Source organism: Narcine bancroftii, chromosome 5, assembly GCF_036971445.1.
Source record: "Narcine bancroftii isolate sNarBan1 chromosome 5, sNarBan1.hap1, whole genome shotgun sequence".
Lineage (NCBI taxonomy): Eukaryota > Metazoa > Chordata > Chondrichthyes > Torpediniformes > Narcinidae > Narcine > Narcine bancroftii.
The window spans coordinates 250,134,413-250,160,322 of record NC_091473.1 but is presented as its reverse complement, the minus strand read 5'-3'; the positions used below and the strand labels follow the sequence as shown (position 1 = coordinate 250,160,322).

The window sequence follows — 25,910 nt, the reverse complement described above, 5'->3', positions numbered from 1 at the left end:
ACCTGCTGAGTTCCTCCAACATTTTTGTGTATTGCACTACAACCACAGGGATCTGCAGACTTTCCAAGGAGTAGTTGGAGGTCTGGACAGAAGAACAGTGGAATGTGATTCATTGACACCTCCTTCAGTGTGTACAGAGGGTCAACGGTGCTGCTAGATTCTTGGATTCAGGGCACCTTGGCAGATGGGAACACTTTGGACCAGAAGAGCTGCGAGATAAACAGTTAATACTTGCAAAATATTTTGTCTAGTTGTTTTTGAAGTGAGATGAATATTATTTTTGAGGAATGACTCTTTTTATCTTTTTTGTCTCAAATTGCTGTTTTTAATTGTACTACCAAGAGCTGTTTCCGTTTCCCTTCCAGATTTGAAGATCGTTTTCTTGAAAGTGTATCTACTTCCTTTACAGAAACTAAAAGTGTCCCTTTAGAAAGAACCAACGACTGGTTTTCATAACTTTGTTTGCTTTATCAATAGCATCTGCTGCCATTTAACTTGCTCAGGTACAAATTGCTACAAGAACATTTCCACTTACTCAGAATGATTATTATTTATTTTCTGCAGAGATTTGGTTGTATACATCGCACAGAATTCAGGTCAAAAGTAGCATATTTCTCCTCCTCTCTCTTTAGATGCCAGAACCGTTTTTTTTTAGCGTCCTGCATGTTTTATGCAAGTACACCATAGTTATTTGCATCCAATAGACCAGCATTTCTTAACTCCTTTTTGGCTACCCCCCCCCCCCACCCCAAAAAAGCATTGCAAATAGGTGGTCTATTGGATGTAAATAACTACAGTGCACTTGTATAAAACATGCAGGACATAATAAAGAATACAGTACTGGCATCTGTTACCAGGTCATGGTAACAAGACCTTTTGGTCCATGAATCCATGCTGCCAATTACACCCCCCACCCTCCACCCTGTAGATTTTGAAGGGTGGGAAGAAACCGGAGCACCCAGAGGAAACCCACAAAGACATGGGGAGAACATGCTATCTCCTAATAGACAGGCCACCCATTTCAATTCTCCATCCCACTTCCTTGCTGACATGTCTGTCCATGGTCCCATGCACTGCCAGACTGAGACCACCCATAAATTGGAGGAACACCACCGCCGACTGGGCACCCTCCAACTGGATGGCATTAGTATCAACTTCTCTGGCTTTTGTTAAACCTCCACCCCCCGCCCCCCCCATATTCTTTCCCTGTCTCCTTTCACACAGACATGATAACTTCTCACCTAGTCCCTTATCACATCCAATTAACGTTTTTTGTTAGTCTGGATTCCTCCTGAATTCTGAGATTTCCTGCTTCTGCCTTTTCTGATTTTTTTTCTTGAAGGTCTCGGGCCCGAAACGTCGGCGATATATCTTTGTCTCTTATAGACGTTGAAAAGACCAGCTGAGTCCCTCAGGATTTTGGTGTGTTTCCTGCAATCACAGCGCCTGCAGCCAATCATGTTTCACTCAGCACCGTATTTGAACCCGAATTCTGATGCTATAATAGCAAACCCCTAATCGTTCTGCACAAACTCTGCTCAAAGTTTACGGGCTCCCTTCCCTGTGAAGCAGTAAAGTTCTTTCACGTTTCTACTGACTTCACAAACAAAATTTTTTTCAAAATTGTGGACTCGAAAGACCAACATGGCCTGTTTCCGCTCTGTAAATGGTTATATGGTTAAAAGAAAACAAGGCTTTTACTTAAATGTGCTGTGGTCCCAGGGGACAATTGTCTGTTGGATTGGTTAGAAAATGTATTTGGTAACCTTTATGCAGGCTACAACATGTTTCTTAACATCCCAGCAATGCTGAAGTTCTGATCACCTCAACTTTACAAGTTCCATCCCAAGTGTTAGGATCAGAACATTGCACACCCTGAAAGTAACAGAGTAAAGTAAGGATTGTGCCAGGATCATATAGCAATTTGGGTAGTCTTCCATGCAGCTTGTGCATTCTGTTGAGTTGTTTAACTCAATAGAATTTGCGCACCTGCCTCACAAATCCTGGGACTGTGTTTGATCTTGTTTTCCAATGCTGCAGGTAGCACATGTGGGTGGCACAGTGGTGCATCTAGTGTGGTTGATGCCTTGCAGTGCCAGGGACGCAGGTTCAATCCAGACCTAGGATGTTAGCTGCATGGAGTTTGGATGTTTTCCCTGTGACCAACGTGGGTTTCCTCCTGGATCCCAAAGCTGTGCGAAATGGTCAGTATAAATTGCCCATGGTGCATGGGTGAGTGGTAGGATCTGGGGGAGTTGATGAGAATGAGGGAAGAAAGTGAGGAGAAAAATGTAGGTTGAGTATAAATGGATAACTGATGGTTGGCATCAACGGTGGATCAAAGGGCAAGTTTGTGTTGGATGATTCTATAACCCTATGACTCTATGGACACACCAATCCAGTGCTTATCCCTATTGCCTGCATTAGGACCATATCCTTTACTGCTTCGTCTATTTAAGTGTCTGTTTCAATTTCATGCAAACATAGTAATTGTACTTAATTCCACCCTCATCTCTGGCAGTGTGTTCCTTCCTCCTTTTTTTTTAAAAAAAAACACACCACCTTTAAAACCATTTCCTCTCATCTGTAACTTATACCTTCTTGTTTTTGATATCGCAACTATGGGAAAAAGATTTTGAACACTTGCCCTTTTGTGTCCCTCACTCTTGAATAGTTCTATCAGCTCATCCCTTGGACAACCTTCCACACCATGCACAACACCTCTAATTTTCATATCAGCTGCAAACTGAAAAATTATGTCTCCTCCACGTGCTCAAGGCATTAGGGTGTATCACAAGTAGCAAAGGTCCCAGCACTAGTCTCTGCGATGCATCACTGGTCACAGACTTCCAAAAATATCCTTCAATTTGCCTTTGCCTTTCAACACCGTGCCAATTTTAGATCCAATTAGCCAGTTCACCTTTGATTCCATGTTCCTTAACATTCCAGATCAGCCTTCCATGCAAGATCTTGTCAAATTACTTAAAGTCCATTTAGACAACATCCGCTGCTCTCCTTTCACCGATCCTCAGCTGTTGCTTCAAATAAATTCAAATTAGTGGGACAAGATTCCTGCTGCCTAAAGTCATGTTGGCAATCTCTAACCAGTCCATTCTTTCCAATTGAACATAAGTCTTATCCTTTTGGATTTTTTCAGTAATTTCCCTACCACTATCGTGAAGTCCACTGGGCTGGAGTTACCTTGTGGCAACACACAAATCTGCCACAATGAACTGACCTGGCTTGTTACGCATGGTCGGTAGGGCAGTTGTGGCAGAGATGGCAACGCATTCCCATCTCTTCCGCTCCACGATGGAAGTTGGCGTGCACGTTTACGTCAGCGTGACGCAAGTGCCAAGGCATATGCATGGTCTGACTGCACAGCTGAAAAGCAAGTACACAAAGTTTAAAAAAAAATTCCTGCTGCAATCTCAGAGCTCAAAATCTGTGTCCCCAGCCTGTTCACTCGCTCGCGTCCAGTGCACTAAAACCTAGCTTATTCCTGTGATTCTTAAATAAAGAAACAACATTAATGTCCTCCACACTTTTGGGACCTCACCTGTGGCTAATGAAGATGTAAAAATCTCTGTGGTGGGCCCACCAATCTCCTCTCTATTTCCTATCACTGTATTTATCTACCTTTATGCATTCCAAGATATCTAACATCCTCCGCCTTCTTAATATTTTCATTGTTCTAAACCATCAATGTATCACCATTCTCCACATCCTTCTTGGTGAATACAAATGAGAAGTGAAACACAAAGGTCTGCAGGCATTGTGATAGTCGTAAAAACACAGAAATGCTGGAGGAACTCAGCAGGTCTTGCAGCGTCCATAGGAGGTAAAGGTATGTCACCGACATCTCGGGCCTGAGCCGTTCTTCAAGGTATGCCTGAAATGTTGATAATGCCTCCTATGTTCGCTGTGAGACCTGCTGAAATCCTCCAATATTTTGACAAATGAGAAGAATTCATTTTGGACCTTGGCCACAATCATGGCTTCACCAGCAGAATACCCGTTTGGTCCCTAAGGAGACCTACCCTTTCCTCAGATACCCTCTTTCTCCTCATATGCTTGTAGAACACCTTTGCATTCTCCTTAATCTTATCTACCAACAATATTCCGTTACCTATTTTTGCCCTCTTAATTTCTTTCTTGAGTATTCTTGTATATTTCCTTATGTACTCGGTTGATTATTGTTGCTCCATATGTGTCGGGTGCTTCCCTTTTACTCTTCGATTTTTCATTAACCATTGTCATCCAATATTCCCTGATCTTGAGGTCTTTGCTTTTGACCTGTGCTGGAACGTGCTGGCCACAAACTCTAGCTAACTCTCTTTTAAAAGACTCCCACTTGTAAGATATTGTTTTAATTGCTCCCAGTGTACTTCCCATGGGCCTTTCTTGCACTGTTAAAATTGTCCTTTCCCCACTGAAGACCTTAACATGAGGAACAATGTTATTCCTCTCCATAACTACCTTGAATCATAGAATTATGGCCATTGTTCCCAAAGTCTTCCACAAATGAAGATCTACCTTCTGCCTGTTTTTTTTCCTAAGGTTAGATCAAACACTGTTTTCTCTTGTAGGACTATCCACCATGACTCTGACATGAAGTTGAAGTGCTACAGTGCAATACGAAGGAATTGTACTATTGGGAGTTGGCAATGACTAGATACCTGTTGGACCTCCATCTGTGGTATGATGATATGTAAAAAGTCAGGATTTGAAAGTTATTTGGATGAAGCTTGATGAAGTAGTCCAAGCTGAAACCTGGTGATGGGGTTTTCCAATGTACTCCATTGGTTGGAGACAGCAAAGAAGGGTGTCTAAGGTTACAACATGATTGAAATCGCATAGAAAAGTGCGTAAGGGAATGGCAGATGGAATTTAATGGGAAGTTAACTTGGCTAGGATATACACAGTGAGGGGCAGGGCCATGCAGAGTGTGCTGAATAGAGAGACCTGGGGTTATGTGTAGTTGCCTGAAAGTGGCTACATAGATATACAAATTGCCATATGGTATGCTGGGCGTCATGCAAGAGTTGGGATATCATGTTGGAGTATTGTGTGCAATTCTGGGCTATAGGAAGTTCAAAGTTCAGATTTATTGTCAAGAGTACATACACAACATCACTTACAACCCTGAAATTCTTTTTTCCAGCAAAATTTCTATTTATTGATGGTGCAAAAAAAGACTGTATTCAAGAAAAGATACTTTACAAAAGAGAGAAATGTAAATAAGAAGTCAGTACAAACAAACGGTGCAATACAGAACATAAATATTTAATAATACATAATGTGCAAAGTCCGAGTCTTTCAATGAGCCCCTGATTGAGTGTGTTGTTGAGGGGTCTGATGGTGGAGGGGGTAACATCTGTTCCTGAACCTGGTGGTGCGACTCTTGTGACACCAACGAGAACAGAGCTTTTGCAGAGTACGGTGGATCCCTGATGATTGCTGCTGCTCTCTGACGGCAGTGTTCCCAGTAGATGTTCTCAATGGTGGGGAGAGTTTTGCCTGTGACGTCCTGGGCTGAATCCACCACCTTTTGCAAAGCTTTCCACTCAGAGGTATCCGTACCCTTATATCTGTGATGTAGCCAGTCAGCAAAATTTACATGGCACATCTGTATAAGTATGGAAAAGTTTTTGACGTAATGCCAAACTGCCGCAAACTCTTGAGGAAGTAGAGGCACTGATTTCATCGGGCTTTCATCCCAGTGACATTCGTGTGTTGGGTCCAGGAAAGGTCCTCCAAAATAATGACTCCCAGGAATTTAAATTTGTTCACATTCTCCACCTCTGATTTTCCCCCCCAATGATCACATGATCATGCACATTTTGTTTTCCCCTCCTGAAGTCCATAATCACTTCTTAGTTTTGGTGACGTTGAGTGCAAGGTTGTTGTTGGTGCACCATTCAGCCAAGTTTTCAATCTCCCTCCTGTATGCTGACTCATTGCTCCTTTTTACAGTATCGTCAGCAATTTTGTAGATGTGACGAGCCACACTCGTAGGTGTGAAGTGAGTAGAGCAGGGGACTAAGAAGGCAGCCCTGTGGTGCTTCGGTACAGATAGAGATTGTGGAGGAGATGTTCTTACCACTCCTTACTGATTATGGTCTTGGGGTGAGGAAATGCAGGATCCATAGAATTATAAAATATTACAACACAGAAACGGGTCCTTCGGCCCTTGTCTGTGACAATCCATTTTTCTGCCTAGAGTGGAGTACTGAGAACCAGGTTTTGCAGATCAGTTTTGAGAGGATGATGGTGTTGAATGCTGAACTGTAATCAATAAAGAGCATCCTGATGTCTGCTGTCCTGGTGATCCAGGGCTTTGTGTGGAGCCAGTGAGATGGTATCTGCCATAGACCTGTTGCTTGGTAGGCAAATTGGAACTGATCCATGTCGCCACTCAGACAGGAGCTGATATGCTTCAAGCACCAACCTCTCTAAACACTTCATCACTGTGGATATGAGTGCCACTGGTTGGTAGTCATTTAGGCAGGTTACCACAATTTCTTTTGAGACCTGTTTTTAAAAAAAAAAATGGTAGGGACCATGCTTTATCGGAGTGAGATGGTGAAGATATCTGTGAATACATTGGTAAGTTGGTCAGCACAGGTTTTCACTACTCGGCCTGATACTTGCCAGGACGGAATGCTTTTGTTGGATTCACTCTCTTAAAAGCAGCCCAAACGTCATCTGGGGATAGTGACATAGAGGATCATCAGGTGACATGAGGATATGCAATGGCGCTTCCTTGTTTTAGTGGTTAGTTTGGGTGTAGAAGGCATTGAGTTTATCTGGGAGTGAAACCTTGCTGTCTCCTACTACACCAGATTTGGTTTTGTTCTTTAGGCCCTGCCACAGCTGTCAGATATCCTTTGTTGTTTCCATTCTCGAACGGAATCTACACTTCGCCTGGGAGATGGATGCTCATGGGGCGTACCTGCTTCTTGTGTAATATTCTGGATCTCTGGACTTAAATGCCTGTGATTAAGGTAAAAGCTGAAGAATAGATTCACTGGAATGTTGTCTAGACTGGATGGCTCAAGTTTGAAGGTGAGAATGGACAGGCTGAGTCTGTTTTCTCAGGCGTGAAGGCAGCCAACGGTGTCCTTGCAGAGATTTATACCATTATGATGGATATCATTAGGGTAAATGGTAACATTTTTTCTTATGGTGGAGAGGCTAAAACTAGAGGACACAAGAGGGGAAAGGTTTTAGAGGCTCAGGGGGGCATGTCTTTCCACACAGAGTGGGGGGTAAAAGGAACAAGCTGTCAGAGGAATGCCAGAGATACAATTATAACATTGAACATAGATCGTTACAGAACAATACACACCCTTCAGCCCATTATGTTGTGCCAACTTATATATATACCTTTAAAAAACCTCCCTACCTCATATCTATTTTTCTTTCATCCATGTGCCTGTTTAAGAGTCTCTTAAATGTCCCTATTGTTTCTACCTCCATCACCAACCCTGGAAAAGCATTCCAGAAACCCACAATTCTTTGAGCAAAAAAACCCTGCTTTTGATGTTTCCCTAAATCTTCCTTCCTTCACAAATGTCCTCTGGTGTTTGCTAATCCTGACCTAGAAAAAAGCTGACTATCTATCTTCTCTATGCCTCTCATAATCTTGTGGACCTCTATTAAGTCACCTTTCACCCTTCTTTGCTCCAAAGAGAAAAACCATAGCTCTACTAAACTTGCCTCATAAGACATATTTTCCAATCCAGGCAACATCCTGGTAAATCTTCATTGCATCCTCTTCATAGCTTCCACATCCCTCTTGTAATGAGGTGACCAGAACTGAACACCATATTCTAAGTACTGTCTCACCAGAGATTTATAGAGCTGCAACATCACCTCACCACTCCTGAACTCAATCCCCAGACTATGAAGCCCTGCATACCATGGGCCTTTTGAACTATCCTATCAACTTGCGCGGCAGCCTTCAGAGATGTATGGATTTGGACACCAAAGGTTCCTCTGTTCTTTCACACTGGTCAATGCTATCATTGACCATGTACTTTGCCTTCAAGTTTAAAAGTTGGCCAAGTTTAAGTTGGATAAGTTCATGATTGAGAAACATTTCAAGCAATTTAGGCTAAATGTAAGCAAATGGCGTTGGTGTATGTAGGTATATTGCTCAGCATGGAGACCTGTTTCCATGCTAAGCAGCTCTAAAAATCGGTGAATGTATTTCACACCTTCAAAAAGCATGTTATTTAAAATCCTGAGGTGGGTGGAGAGTGTTTCTAGCAACAAAAGGATCATTAACCAGATGAAACAGGTTTTAGGTGATTGGCAAAAATCCAGTTGTGATACAAGGTGGAATATTAGTGGTGAATGTTTGGAACGCACTGCTGGAGGGTAGTTGAACTAAGTCCAGTGGAAGCTTCCAAAAGAGAATCAAATTAAGAGTTTGAATAGGGAAATGAAGGGATGTCGAGGCCATGGAGTGGATGGACTGGATTGTTCTGTGAAAGATTCTATACAGATTTTTGTGTTTTACTTGTTCTGTGAGAGGTCTGTTATCAATCGTCTCTTCTTGTGCTCTGCTCTTGGAACCTGACTTATTTGCAAAGAACAAAGCATTCCTGACATATAAAGTCCACACTTATTCTCTCACCTCCATCCAGGGCTCCAAACAATCCTTCCAAGTCGAGCATACTTCACTTGTGAATATGCAGGGGACATCCATGGAATCCAGTTGTCTCATTGTGGCCTTCTCTACATTGGAGAGATTGGACGCAAACTGGGAGATTGTTTCATTCTACATCCTCACTCCATCCACTGCAATAATAGAAATCCTCCCTTCGTCTCCTCCCCCAGTGGCCAACCATTTTAATTCTACACACTATTGCCACATCAACATGTCTGTCCATAACCTCATGCACTGCCAAACTGAGGCGACCCGCAAATTGGAAGAAGAATAGGTAATATTCAGTTTGGGCATTCTCCAGGCTGGATTAACAATTTCTGTTAAACACCTCCCGCAAGTCTTTCTCTTTTTTATTATCCCTCCATCTCCTTTCCTCTCCATTCAGAGAGCTATCCCCACCCCAATCACCTCATCTTTTCTTTTCTACCCTAACATCTATCCACTTATGACCTCTTGCCTGAATTGCTCCCCCTGCTCTCCCAGCCCCCATTCCTCCCCTTTCCCCCACCTGTTTATTCAGGTGTCTGCCTGCTTTTTCCTCACCTTTGTGAAGGGCTTGGACACACAATCTCAGTTACCCTTTACTGCGTGACCTGCCGAGTTTCGCCAACACTTTTATGTTTTGTACTTCAATTCCTGTTCAGCTGCATAAAATCACAATTATAATCCTTATTTCAATGAAAACAGTTTGCACTAAAATCATGCCAGAATTTTAAATTGTATTCAAACTATTTATGTGAGGGGTGGTCGCAAGAAGGCAGCCAACATCATAAAAAACCTCCACCACACCCTGGTCTCACTGCTACCTTTGAACAGAAGCCTGAAGTCCAACATGTGCAGGTTCAATCATTTTGTTCACATCTTCAGGAAGGGCTCAGGCCTGAAACGTCCTCTGGATGCTGCGGGGTTTGCTGAGTTTCTCCAGCACTTTTATGTATTTACACCAATGACTCTACTTTCTAAGCAGTCTGAGGAGATGTTTAAATTTAGACATACAGCATGGTAACAGGCCATTTTGTCCCACGAGTCCATGCCGCCCAATTTACACCGAGTTAACATATAAGCCCTGGTATGTTTCAAATGGTTGGAGGAAATTTGAGCCCAGGGGAAAATTCATGCAGGCACGAGGAGAACATGCAAAGTCCTTACAGACAGCACAGGATTTGATCCCTGGCGCTGTAAAGGCATTGCGTTAACCACTACACCAATTGTGCTACCCCGGCATGTTGTCAGATTCTATATCAAACTTCTGGCTGGTAGCACCATAGCCTGGTTTGGGAATTCAATTGTACCTGAATATGGAAAGCTGCAGGCTGTAAACACGCTAGGTACAGCCTCCCAACCATGCAGATAACTATGTGAGATGCTGCCAACATAAAGGATCACACCCACCCAGGTCACAACCTCTTCTCACTGCTACCTTTAGGTTGAAGAACCATTTCTTTCTAACAGCTATCAGACTCTTGAACTTCCCCTTGCTATATTAATCATAGACTGCTCTGATACCACCAAAGAACTGTATGCACCTATTGCAAGTGGTTTTAATTGTTTGTTTTAAATTAAGACATTTAATTAAGACATACAGCACGGTTACAAGCCCCTTCGGCCTACGAGCTGTGCCGCCCAATTACACTCAATTGGCTAACACCCTGGTATGTTTTTGAAGGGTGGGAGGAAACTGGAGCACACCGAGAAAACCCACACAGACACGGGTAGAACGTATAAATTCTTTACAGGCATTGCGGGATTTGAATCCTGGTCTCTGGTGCTGTAACAACATTGCGCTAACTGGTAAGCTAACTGTGCCACCCAAAAACCAAGAATTTGCACTAGAATTACTGTGAATATTTATAATCGAAGTATCTTGTGCATTTATTGCCTCATTTAATTCAATTAAATTTGCTATTATAGTTCCTACAAGTACCTGTTCAGCTGCAGCAAGTTAGGATTTTGGTGTATATGTACATTATATAATGTATATGACAATAAACTCATCATCATTATCTCTGAAAGCTGACGGATATTGTAATGAGAAAGCAATTCCAAGGTTGTCGGGAACTGACTTGCTTGTCTGCGGTTCCAAAGTCATGGGAACCAGGTATCGGGACTAAGATTTAAGAGGGTGCTGTCGGCAAGAAGGACTCCTGAAGGATATCGGGTGCTGAAAACTTCCTCATCATATCGGATCTGGAGCTCAGATTGCTGATTAATCAAACTGGAGTCTGTGCGGCTGCAGAGGCTGTGGGAGTGTTAGAGGTGAATCCATGGACACTCGGTGACTCTTTCTTCTATTGTTCGGGGTGCCAGGTGACTCTTTGCCTTATGGCAGGCAAAGGTTGAAGTATATCGTGTATGTTACATTTTTAATGTATTATTACTTGACAATAAATTGAACCTTGAATCAGATGCTGCCTGTGCCCAATGAACCCCCCCCCCCCCACCCCCACACTAAATTACAAGTGGGCAGAGTTCTTCTACCATTTTCTTCTGGATCCCTCTGCATGTCCTGTGGTGTGGAGTGATTTGTGGTAGAGAGCATGGTGTTCCTGAAGTCTCTAATTCCAGACCCATACAAAAGTGGTGATTGGAAGAGGCCATAATATGCTATGGACAGGACAGGGGGGCTTTTTTAGCAGCCGAGGCATGAGGCTAGGCTGGGGATGAACCTTTTGGGAGTCTCTTCCTGCTGGGAAGGGCCTGGAAATGTACTACAACTGTAGAGCAAACCCAGTGCAGTTGTGTTCCTTACGGCCTGTAATTCCACCTACAACCCATTGAAGGTTCCTTAAAGAGCATCCTGCAGGTTGGACCATTTCTGATGCAGAACACCAGCGAAAAAAAAAAATGCAGATGTTTGAAATTGGAAAATGCTGGGCATGCATAACTTGGGCAGAGCTACCGAAATAATGTCTCGGCCTTTCATCAGAAAAGAAAGGTCTAAAATGCTTCAATGCAGTTGTGAAAGGGAAAGGGGGGGGGGGGGGGGGGGTGGGGTGGGGGAAGAGTAACTTGTGCTGGTTAAGTAAAATGGCAAAGTGGGGTTGATGGGTGAGTAAATGAACAAACTTTGGATCGGAGGGCCTAACTGGAAGTAATGGAATTGCCACCTACAACTGTTTAACTCAACCACCCTATGTCCAAAGGGGAGATAACCAAGCAGGTTGCTTGCTCCATGTTGTGTTAAGTTCCTCTTGGCAGTTCTTGCTGGCTATTGCCAAAAAGGTGAACCTTGGAATTCTTTACTGTGGAGGCTCAGTCCAACTGCCTGGTAATAACTCTGCCCTTGTGTTCAAACCAAAATCCATAAAGACACGGAGTAAGGTTATGATGGGGATTTGAAGGGTAGCAGCAGATGTTCTGTAGGACTTTTATAATGTCCTGAATTCCTGTTTTCATGTGCATTTTCTTTTGTTTACTTATATTTATTGGTAGCCATTTGTGCTCAGTTTATTGAATTCTAGTGGGAGAAAGGAAATATTAAGAACAACCACTGATTTCTTGGAAATGTGACTAACACAGCAATAGATTTTACGGTGGTGTAATGTGTCATTAATTATCTGTGCTTTGAATCACTTTGTTTCTGCTTAAAACTACTGAATACAGGGAAGATATGAAAGATGCAAAGGGTGTTTCCCTTCTGTAGTACTGAGCTGTGTGCTGGTGATGCTGGTCCATCTTCCTAAAAGCTGTTTGGTGTTGGGCGGCAACCCACACAAAGAAATTAAAGGAATAATGGATGGGTGTTGGATTGTTTGAAGTCATTATTCTCACCTTGTGTTTCCTCTGGATCCTTGTCTCAATTGTACATGTGGGCCCCACCCCTTCACCCCCTCTTTAACCACGGTACATGAACAAGATAGGCAGCTCCCCTGCCCCATGATTGGTAGAAATGCCATCTTTGGTCAGAATTTTGTGAATGGGTCAGAAGAGTGGTGCCTGTGATGGGTGTTACAATCACAAAAGAGAGAGAAAGGGGGGGGGGGGGGGCGCCATGATATGTGAATTGACTGAAAATGGTGACAGAGGTTTCAAGGGGAACTGATAGGGGATTTTTTTTTCACATGGAGTAATTCGATCCTGGAATGTTCTGCCTGAGAAGGTGGTGGAGCAGAATATTCTCACAGAGGATGCACGGAAAGCTACAGACCAAACATAGGCAATTGGAACTGGATGGGCCAAAGGCCAAAAGCAACTCTATGACACTGTTTGGAGCAGAGTGAGATCTGCATTATAGGATGAAGAGAAATGTTTATTTGAAAACCTTTCTGAAGGTTGCTCTCCACCAACCCAGGTATGAGGTGAAGGTCACTGAGTACTTGGATTACAGAATACTTTATTGGAAGATCACTGCAAAGATAAAGGCCACAAAGACTGGCTTAGTGAACTTCATATTCTTTGCAGTCAATCATTTCGGACCTGAACATTCCCTATTGTTGCAGGGTTCCAAATGGAAAAAAAATTGCATTAACCAAATATCCTTCTAATTCCTTTCAAAATATCCCAAAGCTAATTTGCACAACACATCGTGAATAAAGAATCTATTTTAAATGCTATTGATTGAAAGATGGATAGAGGTCTTTCATTAACCAGCTCTCTAGATGTTGGAAAGGGTCCCCATTTTCCAGTGTCACTCTGAAGAGTTTTACTGTGGGAGGGCAATGTGGTGCAAAAAAGAACATGTTGGTAGAGGATCTTTGCTTAGTGGGTGTTGAGAATAAGGTTTACATTTTTAGAATCCATATTATTTGTCATGAATATGTGCAGTGAAAATATTACTAGAAATTATATTTTTTTAAATAAATAAATTAGTGCAAAGAAGAGAAAGGGAGGTAGTGTCTGGTTCATTATCCATTCAGAAATCTGATGGCGAAGGGAAGACGCTGTTTTTGTACCATTGGGTGTTTGTGTTTAGAGTTCCTGTACTCCTTCCTGATGGTAGCAATGAGAAGAGAGACCTTGAAGATAGAGGCTGCTTTCTTAAGACACCACCTCTTGCAGATGTCTTTGATGGACTAAAGACTGATGGCCATGATGGTGCTGGTCAAGGTTACAATTCTAATTTTTTTTTTTTCTGTCCTGCATTGGTACCTCCATATCAGGCAGTGATGCAACTGGACGGGATGCTCTCCGCGGTTCACCTGTAGAAATTTGTAAGAATCTTTGGTGATGTATCAAACTCCTCATGAAGTATAGCCACTGGCTATACTGTGAATGATTCCAAGATAGGTAGGTGTTCTGCCTCCAAGCATGTGTGAACACAAGCCTTGTATTGGTAGGTTGAGAGATCTGGAATATAGCTGCCATTAGCTGAATAATTTTCCCAAAGATCCAAAGGTTAGCTGCTTTCCTGTCAGAATGTTGTGGGAGTAAAAACACAAAATGCTGGAGAAGCTCAGGAGGTCAAATAGTGTCTCTTTTATACTTAACTGATGTTTCTGGCTTGAGCCCTTTCTCAAGGTATGTTTTGGGAAGTGAGCGGCAGCAAGAAAGGTTGACAGAAGTGTTATCCCTCTTAGACATCAGTTGTCGCTGAGATTGGATTCATCTTGACCCATTGGTTAGGAAGATGGGTGTTTCATCTTGAAGTGAACCTAGATTTAAATTTAGATTTTAAATTTAGTCATACAACATGGTAACAGGCCATTTTGGCCCATGATTCCATACCACCCAATTCACCTACTCCCCAAGTACATATTGAATAGTGGGATGAAACTGGAGCACCCCGGGGAGAATATAAAAACTCCTTACAGACAGCGCAGGATTCAAACCTGATCCCGATTGCTGGCGCTGTAAAGATATTGCGCTAACTAGGACACCAGCTGTGCTGCCCCATAGATGGAGATGATGATTTTATTTTTGGGCAGCCAGATTTGCGAGTGCTCCATAGTCCTTCACTGTTGATGGTATTAAAGACTAGTGGTAATGAAAGACCACATATAAACGCTGGCAGTAGTCTGCATTTTTCTTGGAGTTGTGTGGGGAAGGTCATGTCCACTGTGCCTCTAGCTAGACAGAATCTATATTAAGGAGAAGCTAATTGGCCACAGTTGAAGAGCATCTTGGCATTGACATCTTGAGACAGGCAGGTGGAAGACCCCCCCCCCCCCCCCCACCCGACCTCTGATACCACAGTTGGATTTGTCTCTTCTGTTGTTCATGGTCACCACTATACTTTCTGAGATTTCCTATTCTCCTCCTGAATGTAGATGAGACTGCGGATTTGTGACTGAATTTCTTCACCTCCAAGTTCTGGAGTTTCAGCAGATATATTGCATTCTTCCAAGGTCCTGCTTTTCGCTGTTGGGTCTTATAAATTACACATTAGTCAGGAGGGGCAGTTGTGGTATGGAGTCAAAAGTACTCATGTCAGGGGCACAGATGAGGAGCTCATCAAATTATTCAGTGGGCATTAATTCCAGCAGTTCCATGGGCTTCTCAGTCCTTGTTAGGATCTGTTTTTGGCTCTCTGCAGGTGGATCCTTGATGTTGGACTTCAGGTAGCTTTTATTATGCTGAGCAGGTCATAGTTACCAGTGAGCGGCTGAGCCACCTGTATTCTCTCCATCCATCATCCATTCCTGATTTCAAGTGTCCATAGAGCTGTTCCTTTGTGCTTGAGAAATGGGGAGCTGCCCACCCAGGAACACATAATGTCTGGGGTTAATTAACTCCTTCTGCAAATCTGTCCAATCAAGCTTGGCTCCACTTGGTTGAGAAGCCAAGTGTTTCTTCATAACTGCCAAAGTTGAAATCAGGGCTAGTATAGTGGACTTTAGTTGTAAATGCTTATAGATTATGTCGACTGAAAGTTGACAAGTTGTCCACGAGGCTTTGCTTGAGGAGAGATGCCTTTATGAGAGCTTTAACATTGACTTTCTTGCACTAAGGTTTCAGTTGAAGGCCATGTTTTGGGGTTAGGGTGATGGAATTACCAGAGCAGATTGGTTCTTGGACCTACTACAAGTTATGAACTTACTAAGGCATACTATAAATCCAAAATGGTGAATTTTTGGTGTTGCGTGCAGAACTGAGATCTTCACTGTATCTCCGTCCTTGTGGCAACAAACAAAATTTAGAAAATTCCTGGGGCAAAAGCACAGCAAACACCATCTCCATAAAATCCTCCAAATTAGTGAACTAATGCCATCACCCTCTTCCAGGCCAACATTCCAACATAGAGGCCCAAGTTATGATCAGCCCGTCCTGTGTCATTCACCTACTGTACCTGTCATCAGGTTCAAAGCTGCATCACTTTGGGCTCTGTTACTGGGCAGGCAGAGGAAAAGATTCAAGGATGTGCCCAAAATGAAGAAGGAGCATCCGAAATGGTACAGAGAACCTTGTTGGTGGATTGAGAGCTTATGGAAACCCAGCCCAAAGAGCAGAAGGAGTGGACTAGCTCAAAAAGCACTGATGCCTCCAAACAACTCCTGTCCCATCTGTGGAGTCTGCAGTTCCCGCACTGGATTCAGAACCCGATAAACCGGAGTTGCGACAAGTCAACCTGGGAAGGAGAAGAAAAATATCAGGATACTGGAGTGAACTCTTTCGGGATCTTTTATGTTGGATTTATTACGAGCGGAGAGAGCCTCAATTAATGATGGCATCACTAACTGCTCTGTACTTGTAGCTTGGACTAACCAGTTTTGGGCTGAGTTTGATTCTGACTCTAACAGCATTGGGATAACATTTCAATGAAATTGTAAAAAGTCAAAATCTTTCATTAGTTAATGAGCGTGGGAACTTTACACAAGCCTGTTGGTCAACACACTAAAAATAACAGTCAGGGGAACTTCAACCCTCCAGTGTAAATAAACTCTATTTAGGATTAAATAAAGGCTGGACCAGCTGTAATGCCCTGATCTACTGCACAATAATAACATGCTTAAAGATGAAGCCATCACTTAAATAAGCATCTGGTTAGGGAAACAATTAATTGAAAGAATGGTTCCCCTTGTAGAGTACTGCATATAAAGTGGTGGAGGTTGGTGATGTTCCACAGTTGTGCTGTAGAACTGACAGGTTAAATGACATTGCTCCAAAGGAAGAACATCAAATAGGAGGTGTGTGGAATACACATAGAAGCTTTTGACATGTACAATTCTTTTATTCCCATTGAACTATATCTTTTTTTTTAAAATATGAGAGTTCACTTCTGTGGAAATAGCTGTTCTTGGCACTTAAACGTGTGTTTTGTAGACATGGTTAATGTTGCAGGGGCAGTTGGGGAAGGAGTTTAGGGTATGTGGGCACATAATATACCCGTTTCTTATCCCAATGGTTTCTTTGAAAGGTAATGGGGCATTGAACTAGGGGGCATAGCCGCAAGGCAGTGGATTTAAACTAGAAATGAGGAAAAACTGCTTCTTCCAGGCAGTCGTAAATTTGTGGAATTCTCTACCCAATGAAACAGTAGAAACCACCTGATTTAAATGTACTTAAGATACAGATGGATACATTTTTTGATAAGAGGCTAATTAATGGCTTTGGGGAACAGGCGGGTTAGTAGGGCTGAGACTATGGCTAGACTAAGCATGATCTTTTGAGTGGTGAAGAAGGTGCATCAAGCCAGATGGCCTACTCCTGCTTCTATTTCTTATGGAACACACCAACTCTTTGTCCAAAAGTTTTGTTCTACCCATTATAACAATGGCTGTGCTCCAAAAGTACCTCAAAGTACTTTTCCATGGAAAGGTGCTAAAGAGATGGCAAGACTTTTACCCTTTTGGATTGTACGGCTTGAGTGCCACAGATTTGGTGCAGTTCCAGGATTAAACCTACAAACTTTCTATGACCTAAAATACAAGGGTGAACTTGCCTTGGGGAAAGGCAAGGCTATGCTTGGAAATTGACGCATCTCAAGTATCACTTGCTCTCAGGTGCTGAAACCCGCCTTGGTTTCTGGTATCTGTTTTTTGAGACCATTGAATAATTGCGCACGAGCCAGATACCATCGCGGTGGGAGTGCTGTGTCTCGATAGTAGAGTGCTCGATGATGCTGTTGAGATGAGGCTTCAGATAATTTAAAGTCTGGCTGAGAAGGATGACTTGTTGTTTCCTTTTGTGCATTATTTGTGGGGAAAAGAAACAAAATTGTTCGTGGAAGAGTGCAGTTAATTTTAAACTCAAGTCTTATCTTTCTCATTGCTCTACTTGTTCTAAAGTTGAACTCCTTGATCTATTATTTTTTTCAACCACATTTTACATTTTTTAATTCACTTAAAAACATTTCGCTTAAGTTTTATTTTCCCCCCACAGAAATGATGCTTTCACCCCTAGTGCCATAGCATGAAATTCCTTCCTGATGACACCCCAACTTCTTCATGACTCTTTTGTTTGTCCTTGCCACTGTGTCCTCTAAGCATTGCACCCTCCCTTTCTTTTCATTAAACTACAAAGTATTAACTGCATGGAAATAGATTACCTGCTTCCACCCATCCATGGTGGTGTTTATTCCCATTCTAGCCACTTCAATTTTGCCTCATGCTCATGTAGACCCCACCTGTCCCTTTCAAACATGTGTCTGGCTAAACTTAAAGTAAATCTATACTATTAGCTTCAGATACTTTGCCATTACCTCTTGTATGTTCTTGAGGAAGCCATTCAACCCATTTAACTATGATAGCTCTCAGACTAATCCCATTTATTTCCTTGCAGCTACTCTCTCATGCTCATGAGCCTCCCTGATCACATGTCCAACCACCTAATCCACTGGCAATATGCAATAACTAATGAACCACCCAACATGCCTTGAGATTTGGAAGGAAACTGGATCTCAGGAGGAAGCCTGCATTGTAAAATGTCCAAATTGTAATTGTTCAATGAGTTTGGGATTGAATCCATGTTGCTTTTTTTTTGCCTTTTTGGCAGTAAATCAATACCTGCCTCTTATTCTTAATCCAAAAGTTATAAGAACTACATTATGCTACAATTCAGGCTATTCACACAAAACATAAGTTACAAATTGAAACATGATTATTTCTGTTGTTACCATCACGCCCTTGGTCGGGGTAGGGGTGTTGGGGCAATCGTTCCTGGAGACCCTCCAAAGTGTCTGTGCTCACTGAGTGCTTCTTGTTCCGGATGCACAGGCACACAGGTGTCCTCAGAAGAGGGGCAGGATCCATATCACTGGAGATGTGTGGCAGCAGTGTCAATTCCAACATCTCTGTGCCTCCTTTTATGGAAGCTAAATCCAGAATTGGTACGTGGTTGTACTTGAGCTGGAAGTGGAACAACTTTGTGCCTGCTTTGCCTGTGATAGTGAGATCCACATTCATTGGTGAGGTGCATTTCAATCCCCCTACTTGTGGGAGGAACAGACTGACTCCCTTCCATTGGGTAGGCCCTGCAAGCTGTGGGTTAGTTCTCAACCTGGAAAGAGAGAGCCAATGTAGAATTTCATCCACCAACTTTAGCAAACATACAACAAAATGCTGTGGACACTTAAAATTTGAGATAAAATTGAAAATCGTGGAAACACATAGGTTTGGCAGTGTTTGTGGGGTGAGAAAAAGAGTTGATATTTCGGCTCTTTAATAAACTTCAGAGTTGCTGTTCCAATGTTGGTTTCAATTCCTTTATCAAGTTGGCATTCAGCACAATGTTTCGATAGAAGGCATTTTCTGGCTCCATCTTTAGAAATTGCTTTCTCGTTCTTTTCCAGAAGAACTATTAGATTTGTTCCATTTCCAGCTCAAGTACAACCACATACCAATCTGGATTTAACTAGGCATTACTCTTGTATGGCTGCTTCAACCTGGGAGGACTCCTTGCAAATGTGATGCAAACCAATTCTTCATCCGTGTCATCCTTGTATCAGGGAATACCTGCAGAAATAGAAAGTGAATTGACTTTTAAACTCGAGGACCCTTGATTAGAACTAGGAAAGTGAGGAGACTCATTCAGCGTTATTAACACCAATACCCCTGAGCATGAAGCCCTCTAAAAGATAGTGGACACAGCCCAGGACATCACAGAACCCTAACCCACCATCGAGAACATCTACAGGGAACACTGCTATCAGAGCAGCAACAATTATCAAGGATCCCACCACACGCTCTGTTCACGTTGCTGCCATCCGGAAAGAGGTGTCAGTGCCACAAGACTCACTCCGCCAGGTCCAGGAACAGCGGCTCCCCCTCCATCCTCAGACTCCTCAATGACAAACTCAATCAGAGACTCATTTAAGGACTCTTACTTTTGGACATTATTGATTTAAAAAAAATTCTTTCTGAATTGCACAGTCTGTTTACATCTCATTATCTGTTTACAGTTCTTTATTAGTTTACATGTGTATGCTGTATGTAGTTTTTTTCCCCCACTACCAATAAGTGGCAATTCTGCCTAGCCTGCAGGAAAAAGAATCTCAGGGTTGTATGTGATGTCATGTATGTAGTACTCTGACATTAAATCTGAAATTCATTTTAAATTGTAGAGAGGATGGAAGGGGGAACAAACAGCTCTGATAGGGTGAAGAGTGAGTTGTTCGCATGATCATGTTGTTCACAGAGCTGTCTGGTTTAATAGGGTTCTGTTAGAGAGAGAATATAAAGCAAAGGAAATGTAAAAACTGTCTGGGAGTGTGTGGGGAGAAAAAAAATGGAATTAAATTGGACAACTCCACAGATAAACTTGCCATTTGATGTGGGCGGAGAAAGTGAGTTCCCTGAAATTGATGAATTTGATATTGATACCTGAAATATGCAAGGTGGCCAGATGTGGTGTTGATCCTCAACTTATGTTGGGAGTCGTTGTAAATGTGCTAGAGGTGCAGGTGGAAGTGGAATGGAGACCTGCTGAGTCTTTGTAACATTTGCTGTTTTTATTTCAGCTTTCCATGTCCTGCAGTTTAAAAAAAAATTCTCAATGATATTTCATTGCCTATGTCTCAGTAGAAGTTTGTTCCTCTACCCTAACTGTGTTATGTCTGTCACAGTCCCATAAATCTTTTCCAAAGTAAATCTTTGACTGGTTCAATGCCAATAAAATCCAAAAGTTTCATTTTGTAATTAAACTTGCCAGGAAATCCCTATTAGAAAATTATTCCTGAGCCCTTTTATGTTTGAACACGAGCTGGAAATCTTGTTTCCCATTCCTACAGCCTTAGTTGGCTTTGAGATGCCAAAAATTTGTCTTGATTGAAATGTGTGTGAATAATTTTAGTTCATATCTGTGAAATGACACTTTATCAAGGCAATTCTAAGAACACATGAAATGAATTTGAACATTTTCCAAATCAATGGAATTACTGGAATACATTGCCAACCTGTCCCAAGATGTCACCTCTCGCCAAATGGGAAATAAAACCTTCCCACTTTCTGAGGTCATTCAAGGCATATTTGAATAACTTGGTGGCGCAGTTAGCACAATGCTATTAGACACCAATGACCTAGTTCGAATTTGCCGATGTCCGTACATTCTCCCTGTCTACTGAGTGGGTTTCTTTCCACATTCCTAAAACATACTGGAGTGGTAGGTCACAAGGATTGTATATGGCCAGAAGAGCATGACTGAAAGAGGATTGGAGTTTGGAAAAAGGGAATATTGTTACAATTTGGCATTATTCAGGTGAGGTCTCGCCTTGTGTCTGTGAACAGTTTTGGCCACTTCATTTGAAAAAGGATATACCAGCATTGGAGGCAATTCATACAGATTCAGTTGACCATTTCCTGGGATGAAAAGGTTGTCCCATTGTGATTGGCTTAAAGAAAAGTTAGATATGTATCCTTTTAAATTCAAAATGAAAGGTAATTTTAATGAAGCAGAGAAGAGCTAAAGGGGCACGGCAGGGTAGATATTGAGAGGCTTCCACTTGCAGGAGAATCTTCAACAAGTGGGACATAATTAAAAGATTTTTTAAAACTGTGATGGGTAGAAATTTCTTACAAAGGTTGGTGAATTTTACAAATTCCCAATGTTAGAGGATTATAGAAGCATTGTCCTTGGAAATGTCAAAGGGGAGGTAGATAAAATTTTGGAAGGTTAGAGAATTGAGGGCTGTGGGGAACTGGTACAAAAGTGTAGATAACTGCAGAAAATGAGCCATGGTTGTATTGAATAGAAGGCAAGCTTGAGGAATCGTATTGTCTAATCCTACTCCTGCTTTCCTGTATCCTCACTAGGATGCTTTCCCTCCCATTTCCTTCCATCTGTAACCACTTGGGAGTAATAGCTGGCTACCAACCACTTACAGGAATGTAGAAGACAGCAGTGGAGTGGTTAAGCTACTGAACTGGCAGTTAGCATTCTGAATTATTGATCCAAGGTCATGAGTTACAATCCAATTATTGCAGATGGACCATATCAATTCAAGTAATTAACTAAATCGGGAATTCAAATCTGTGAAGGTCAGCGCAAAGCTACTAGATTACATAGGAAGAACAGGAGAGGCCAAAAATGGCCCATCGAGCCTGCTCCGCCATTCAATACGATCATGGCTGATCTAATTTATGACCTAAGTCCACCTACCTGCCTTCTCCCCATATCCCCTAATTCCTCTATCATGTAAAAATTTATCTAACCGAATTTTAAATATGTTTAATGAGGTAGCCTCCACCACTTCCCTGGTTAGAGAATTCCAAACATTCACTACTCTCTGGGAAAAACTATTTTTCCTCATCTCTGTCCTAAATCTACTCCCCTGAATCTTGAGACTGTGTCGTCTCGTTTTAGTTTCCCCAGCCAGCTCAAAAAACCTTCCTACATCTATCCTATCCATACCCTTCATAATAATCCTATATGTTTCTATAAGATCTCCTCTCATTCTTCTGAACTCGAGCAAATACAATCCTAGATGATTTAATCTTTCATCACAAGTCAACCCCTTCAACCCAGGGATCAACCTAGTAAACCTCCTCTGGACCGTCTCCAAAGCCAGTATATTCTTCCTCAAATATGGAGACCAGAACTGGACACAGTACTCCAGGTGCGGTCTCACCAGTACCTTGTACAGTTGCAACATTACCTCCCTACTCCTGAATTCAATTCCTCTAGCGATGAAGGCCAACATTCCATTTGCCTTCTTAATAACCTGCTGCACCTGCAACCTAACTTTTTACGATTCATGCACAAGCCCTCCCAAGTCCCTCTGCACAACAGCATGCTGTAGTTTTTCACCCTTTAAATAATATTCAACTCTTTTATTTTTCTTGCCAAAGTGGATAACCTCACACTTACTAACATTGTACTCCATCTGCCAGACCTTTGCCCACTCATCCAGCTTGACTCTATCCCTCTGCAGACTCTCCAAATCCTCATTACAATTTGCTCTTCCACTCAATTTGGTGTCATCCGCAAACTTGGCTGCACCACATTTTGTCTCCTCCTCCAAGTCATCAATGTAAATGATGAACAGTTGTGGGCCTAACACTGACCCCTGCGGTACCCCACTTACCACTCTCTGCCAACCTGAAAAACTCCCATTTATCCCGACTCTGCCTCCTGTCAGACAACAAATTTTCAATCCAGGCCAATAGACTTCCCCGGACTCCACTTTCTTGTAACTTACTGATAAGTTTTTGTAAAAACATTATTGTAAAAAAAACCCATCAGATCCATTCACATGAGTTAAGAAGGGAAGTCTATCCTCCTAGTCTAGTTTGGCCTACATTGGACCCCAGTCTACCTATGAGGTTGGCTTTAATTTCATGGGCAATTACATGGGTATTGCCAGTATTCCCCACATCCTCTGAATTTAGAGAAACTGGGAATATCCTTCTGTAGACCTGCATTCAGCTAGGCAAGTAGCACAGCAAGTGTTCGTTCATTGGCTCGGAGTTTGTCCAAAAACTAATTGGATAAATAGGAGTGAGAGGAAGGTTTGCATTTCCGCAGCTTCTTTAAAGATCCCCCAAGTAGCTCCAGAGAACCAGCGAAATACTTTGGATATGTGGTCACTGTTCTAACATGGGAATTGCAGCAATTTTTTTTGCACAGGAAGTTCCCAACCAAATTGGAAATCTCTGATTGGTGTCATTAAGCAATCATTATTGGTCAAACAATGGGGATAACACCTCAGTTTTTGAAAGGATGGCCTTCTTCAAAACAAGTATCTTTCGTTCCACTTGCAGGCACAGTTGGGTTAAATATCTCTGCAAAGGAAAGCATGGCAGGCCAAGGGAATACCGCACTGTGATGTCAGCCAAGATTCTTGCCCTTGAGTGTCCAGAGCAGGACTTGAACTGACAACTTTATGACTTGGAGGTAACTGGGTGTAACTGTTGATGTGTATCTTCAGTCCAAGTCGGCGGATACAGGAACTTCTTAGTTTAGCTTGAACCTACTTACCCTGATTAGATTGTGCTGGCAAACTTCCATCTTCCAAAATCCCAACTCTGTGAAGTTAGAGTGTAATGTGGCAGGCAGGCACACTATTTAGAAATTCAACAGCTGGAATGCTCCAATTCAATTTTGGTTTTGTATCTGATATTCAGAAAATGTCTGGAAGAAAAAATGAATATAATACTTTGAACCTTTAACCCCAGTTACATTATCCATTCAAATCTTTATCTGCATAACCCTGCTTAATTTTTTTCACACTAGTGCAATAACCCTAATTTTTTTTTGTTTCCTTTTGCCCCAAGAACGTTAATGAATGCAGGAAAAATGCTTTGCATTAAGACAACATCTTGAACTTTTGGAAGATTTAAAAATTCAGTAATGGCACCATAAATAAATGACTCAAATAACTTTGCTTTTTGAGCATATATTTATTTTTTTCTTAGACATGCCAGTGCTCCATTAATACAGAGTCAATATCAGATTGTTGTTTGAATTTATCGTCATGAACATGCCACAAAATTTGATGGCATCTTAGAAAATAGATTAAAATCTAAATAGATGAAAAATAGTTCAAGAGAAAGGCAAAGTAAGGCAGTGTCTGTGGCTCATTGCTCACTCAAGAATCTGAATATTCAGGATCTGATACAAGAAATTAAAGGAATGTGAGCAATTTGTAAGAGGGATTGAATGCACTCACTTTGAATTTGGGAGGATTGTTGTAAAGTGATGGACATTCTATTGAGTGATATTACCTGTCTGGGGCACACTACCTTGAAGCACTGTCGGAAGTCTTTTGAAAGACTGCAGCAATTCAAAGAAGCAACTTGACTTTAGCTTCTCAAGGGGAATAATGGGCTTCAAAGGGAAGCCCACACACTCCCTTTGAATAAAGAAAATCTGCCCTTGAAACAAATTAAGTTACAGTTTGAACTGAGCATCTCTAAGTGAGAAATGGAGCAAATTGTGTTGAAATTAATTCCCTCCAACACAGAGTGGCCTTCCTGATGTTCAGTGATCAGCTGGTGGTATATCTGATTTTTGTGTCCACTGGGAAAATTACTATCCAATCTGAGGAGATGCATTTTCCTTGAGGTCTTTCTCCCATCTAATTAATGTTGAAGCTGTTAAATTCCTTTGGGTTGCATGCTAATGTACTCTGGTCCACACCATTGAGTGTGTTAACCATTCAAAGTCCAATCTCTTTTTCAAAGATATTTACTTCAAGCTTCAAGGATTCCTTTTATTGTACATTAAAAATGTAACATACATGATATAGTTTAACTTTTGCCTGCCATAAGGCAGACACAGTCGCCATTAGTGTCACCTGGTGTCCCTTACAGTAAGAGAGAAAGTGAAGAAAAAGAGTCCTCTCAGAGACACTGAGTGTCCGTGGATTCGCCTCCATCATTCTACAGCTGCACAGTCTCCCGGTCGATTCATGAGCGACTAGAGCTCTGACGTGATCAGGAAACCTTAAGCACTCAAGGCCCCTTGGGAGCACCTTCTCGAACCCTGGTTCTGATACCTGGTTCCCATGAGTCGGTATCCAGCAGCCTGCAACCCATGTGGATCTCTCTGCCCCTGTGGCCTCCCTTGCTGGCCTGCTGCTGTGATCACTATCCTGGAGGGCCGTCTTCTCTGCTTCTCCTACTCTACCTGGGTGGGGTGGGGGGGGGGGGGTGGTGGTTCTCCTTCCCTACTCTTCCTTGCAGAGCTTTTAGTTCAAGGACAGAAGAACTTCTGATTCTTGTATGAAGCATTTACTTTGGAAAATTGGGGATAGGGAATAAATTCATCACTTTCACTGAGAATTTTGGTGAAGTAGTCAGAAATGCATCATCCAAGTGTCTGCAACTGGGGAGACTTACATTCTTGGCTTCACCTGCAGCTTTAAAATCTGATCACTTTTCAAGAAGCTTTGTTCTTGTGTCTGGGTGTAACAGTTGATGCT

General features: G+C 42.1%; 1 protein-coding gene across 6 annotated transcripts in view; it reads left to right on the top strand.

The window, feature by feature from the left end:
• The window catches only part of LOC138765172 (transcription factor SOX-13-like), a 167,798-nt gene that overhangs the window by 55,044 nt on the left and 86,844 nt on the right, over positions 1–25,910 (top strand). For 2 of the 6 annotated variants that reach the window (XM_069942057.1, XM_069942056.1), the window contains exon 2: positions 4,590–4,699. The exons of 2 other annotated variants lie outside the window; for them this stretch is intronic. Coding sequence is in view for 1 of the 4 variants with exons in the window: in XM_069942054.1 (XP_069798155.1) it covers positions 23,871–23,881 (11 nt within the window). In the remaining 3 variants the exon portion in view is untranslated. Of the gene's footprint in view, positions 1–4,589; positions 4,700–6,864; positions 7,008–23,780; positions 23,882–25,910 lie in introns of those variants that run through there. 2 more of the 6 variants (XM_069942060.1, XM_069942054.1) reach the window with 2 other exon arrangements.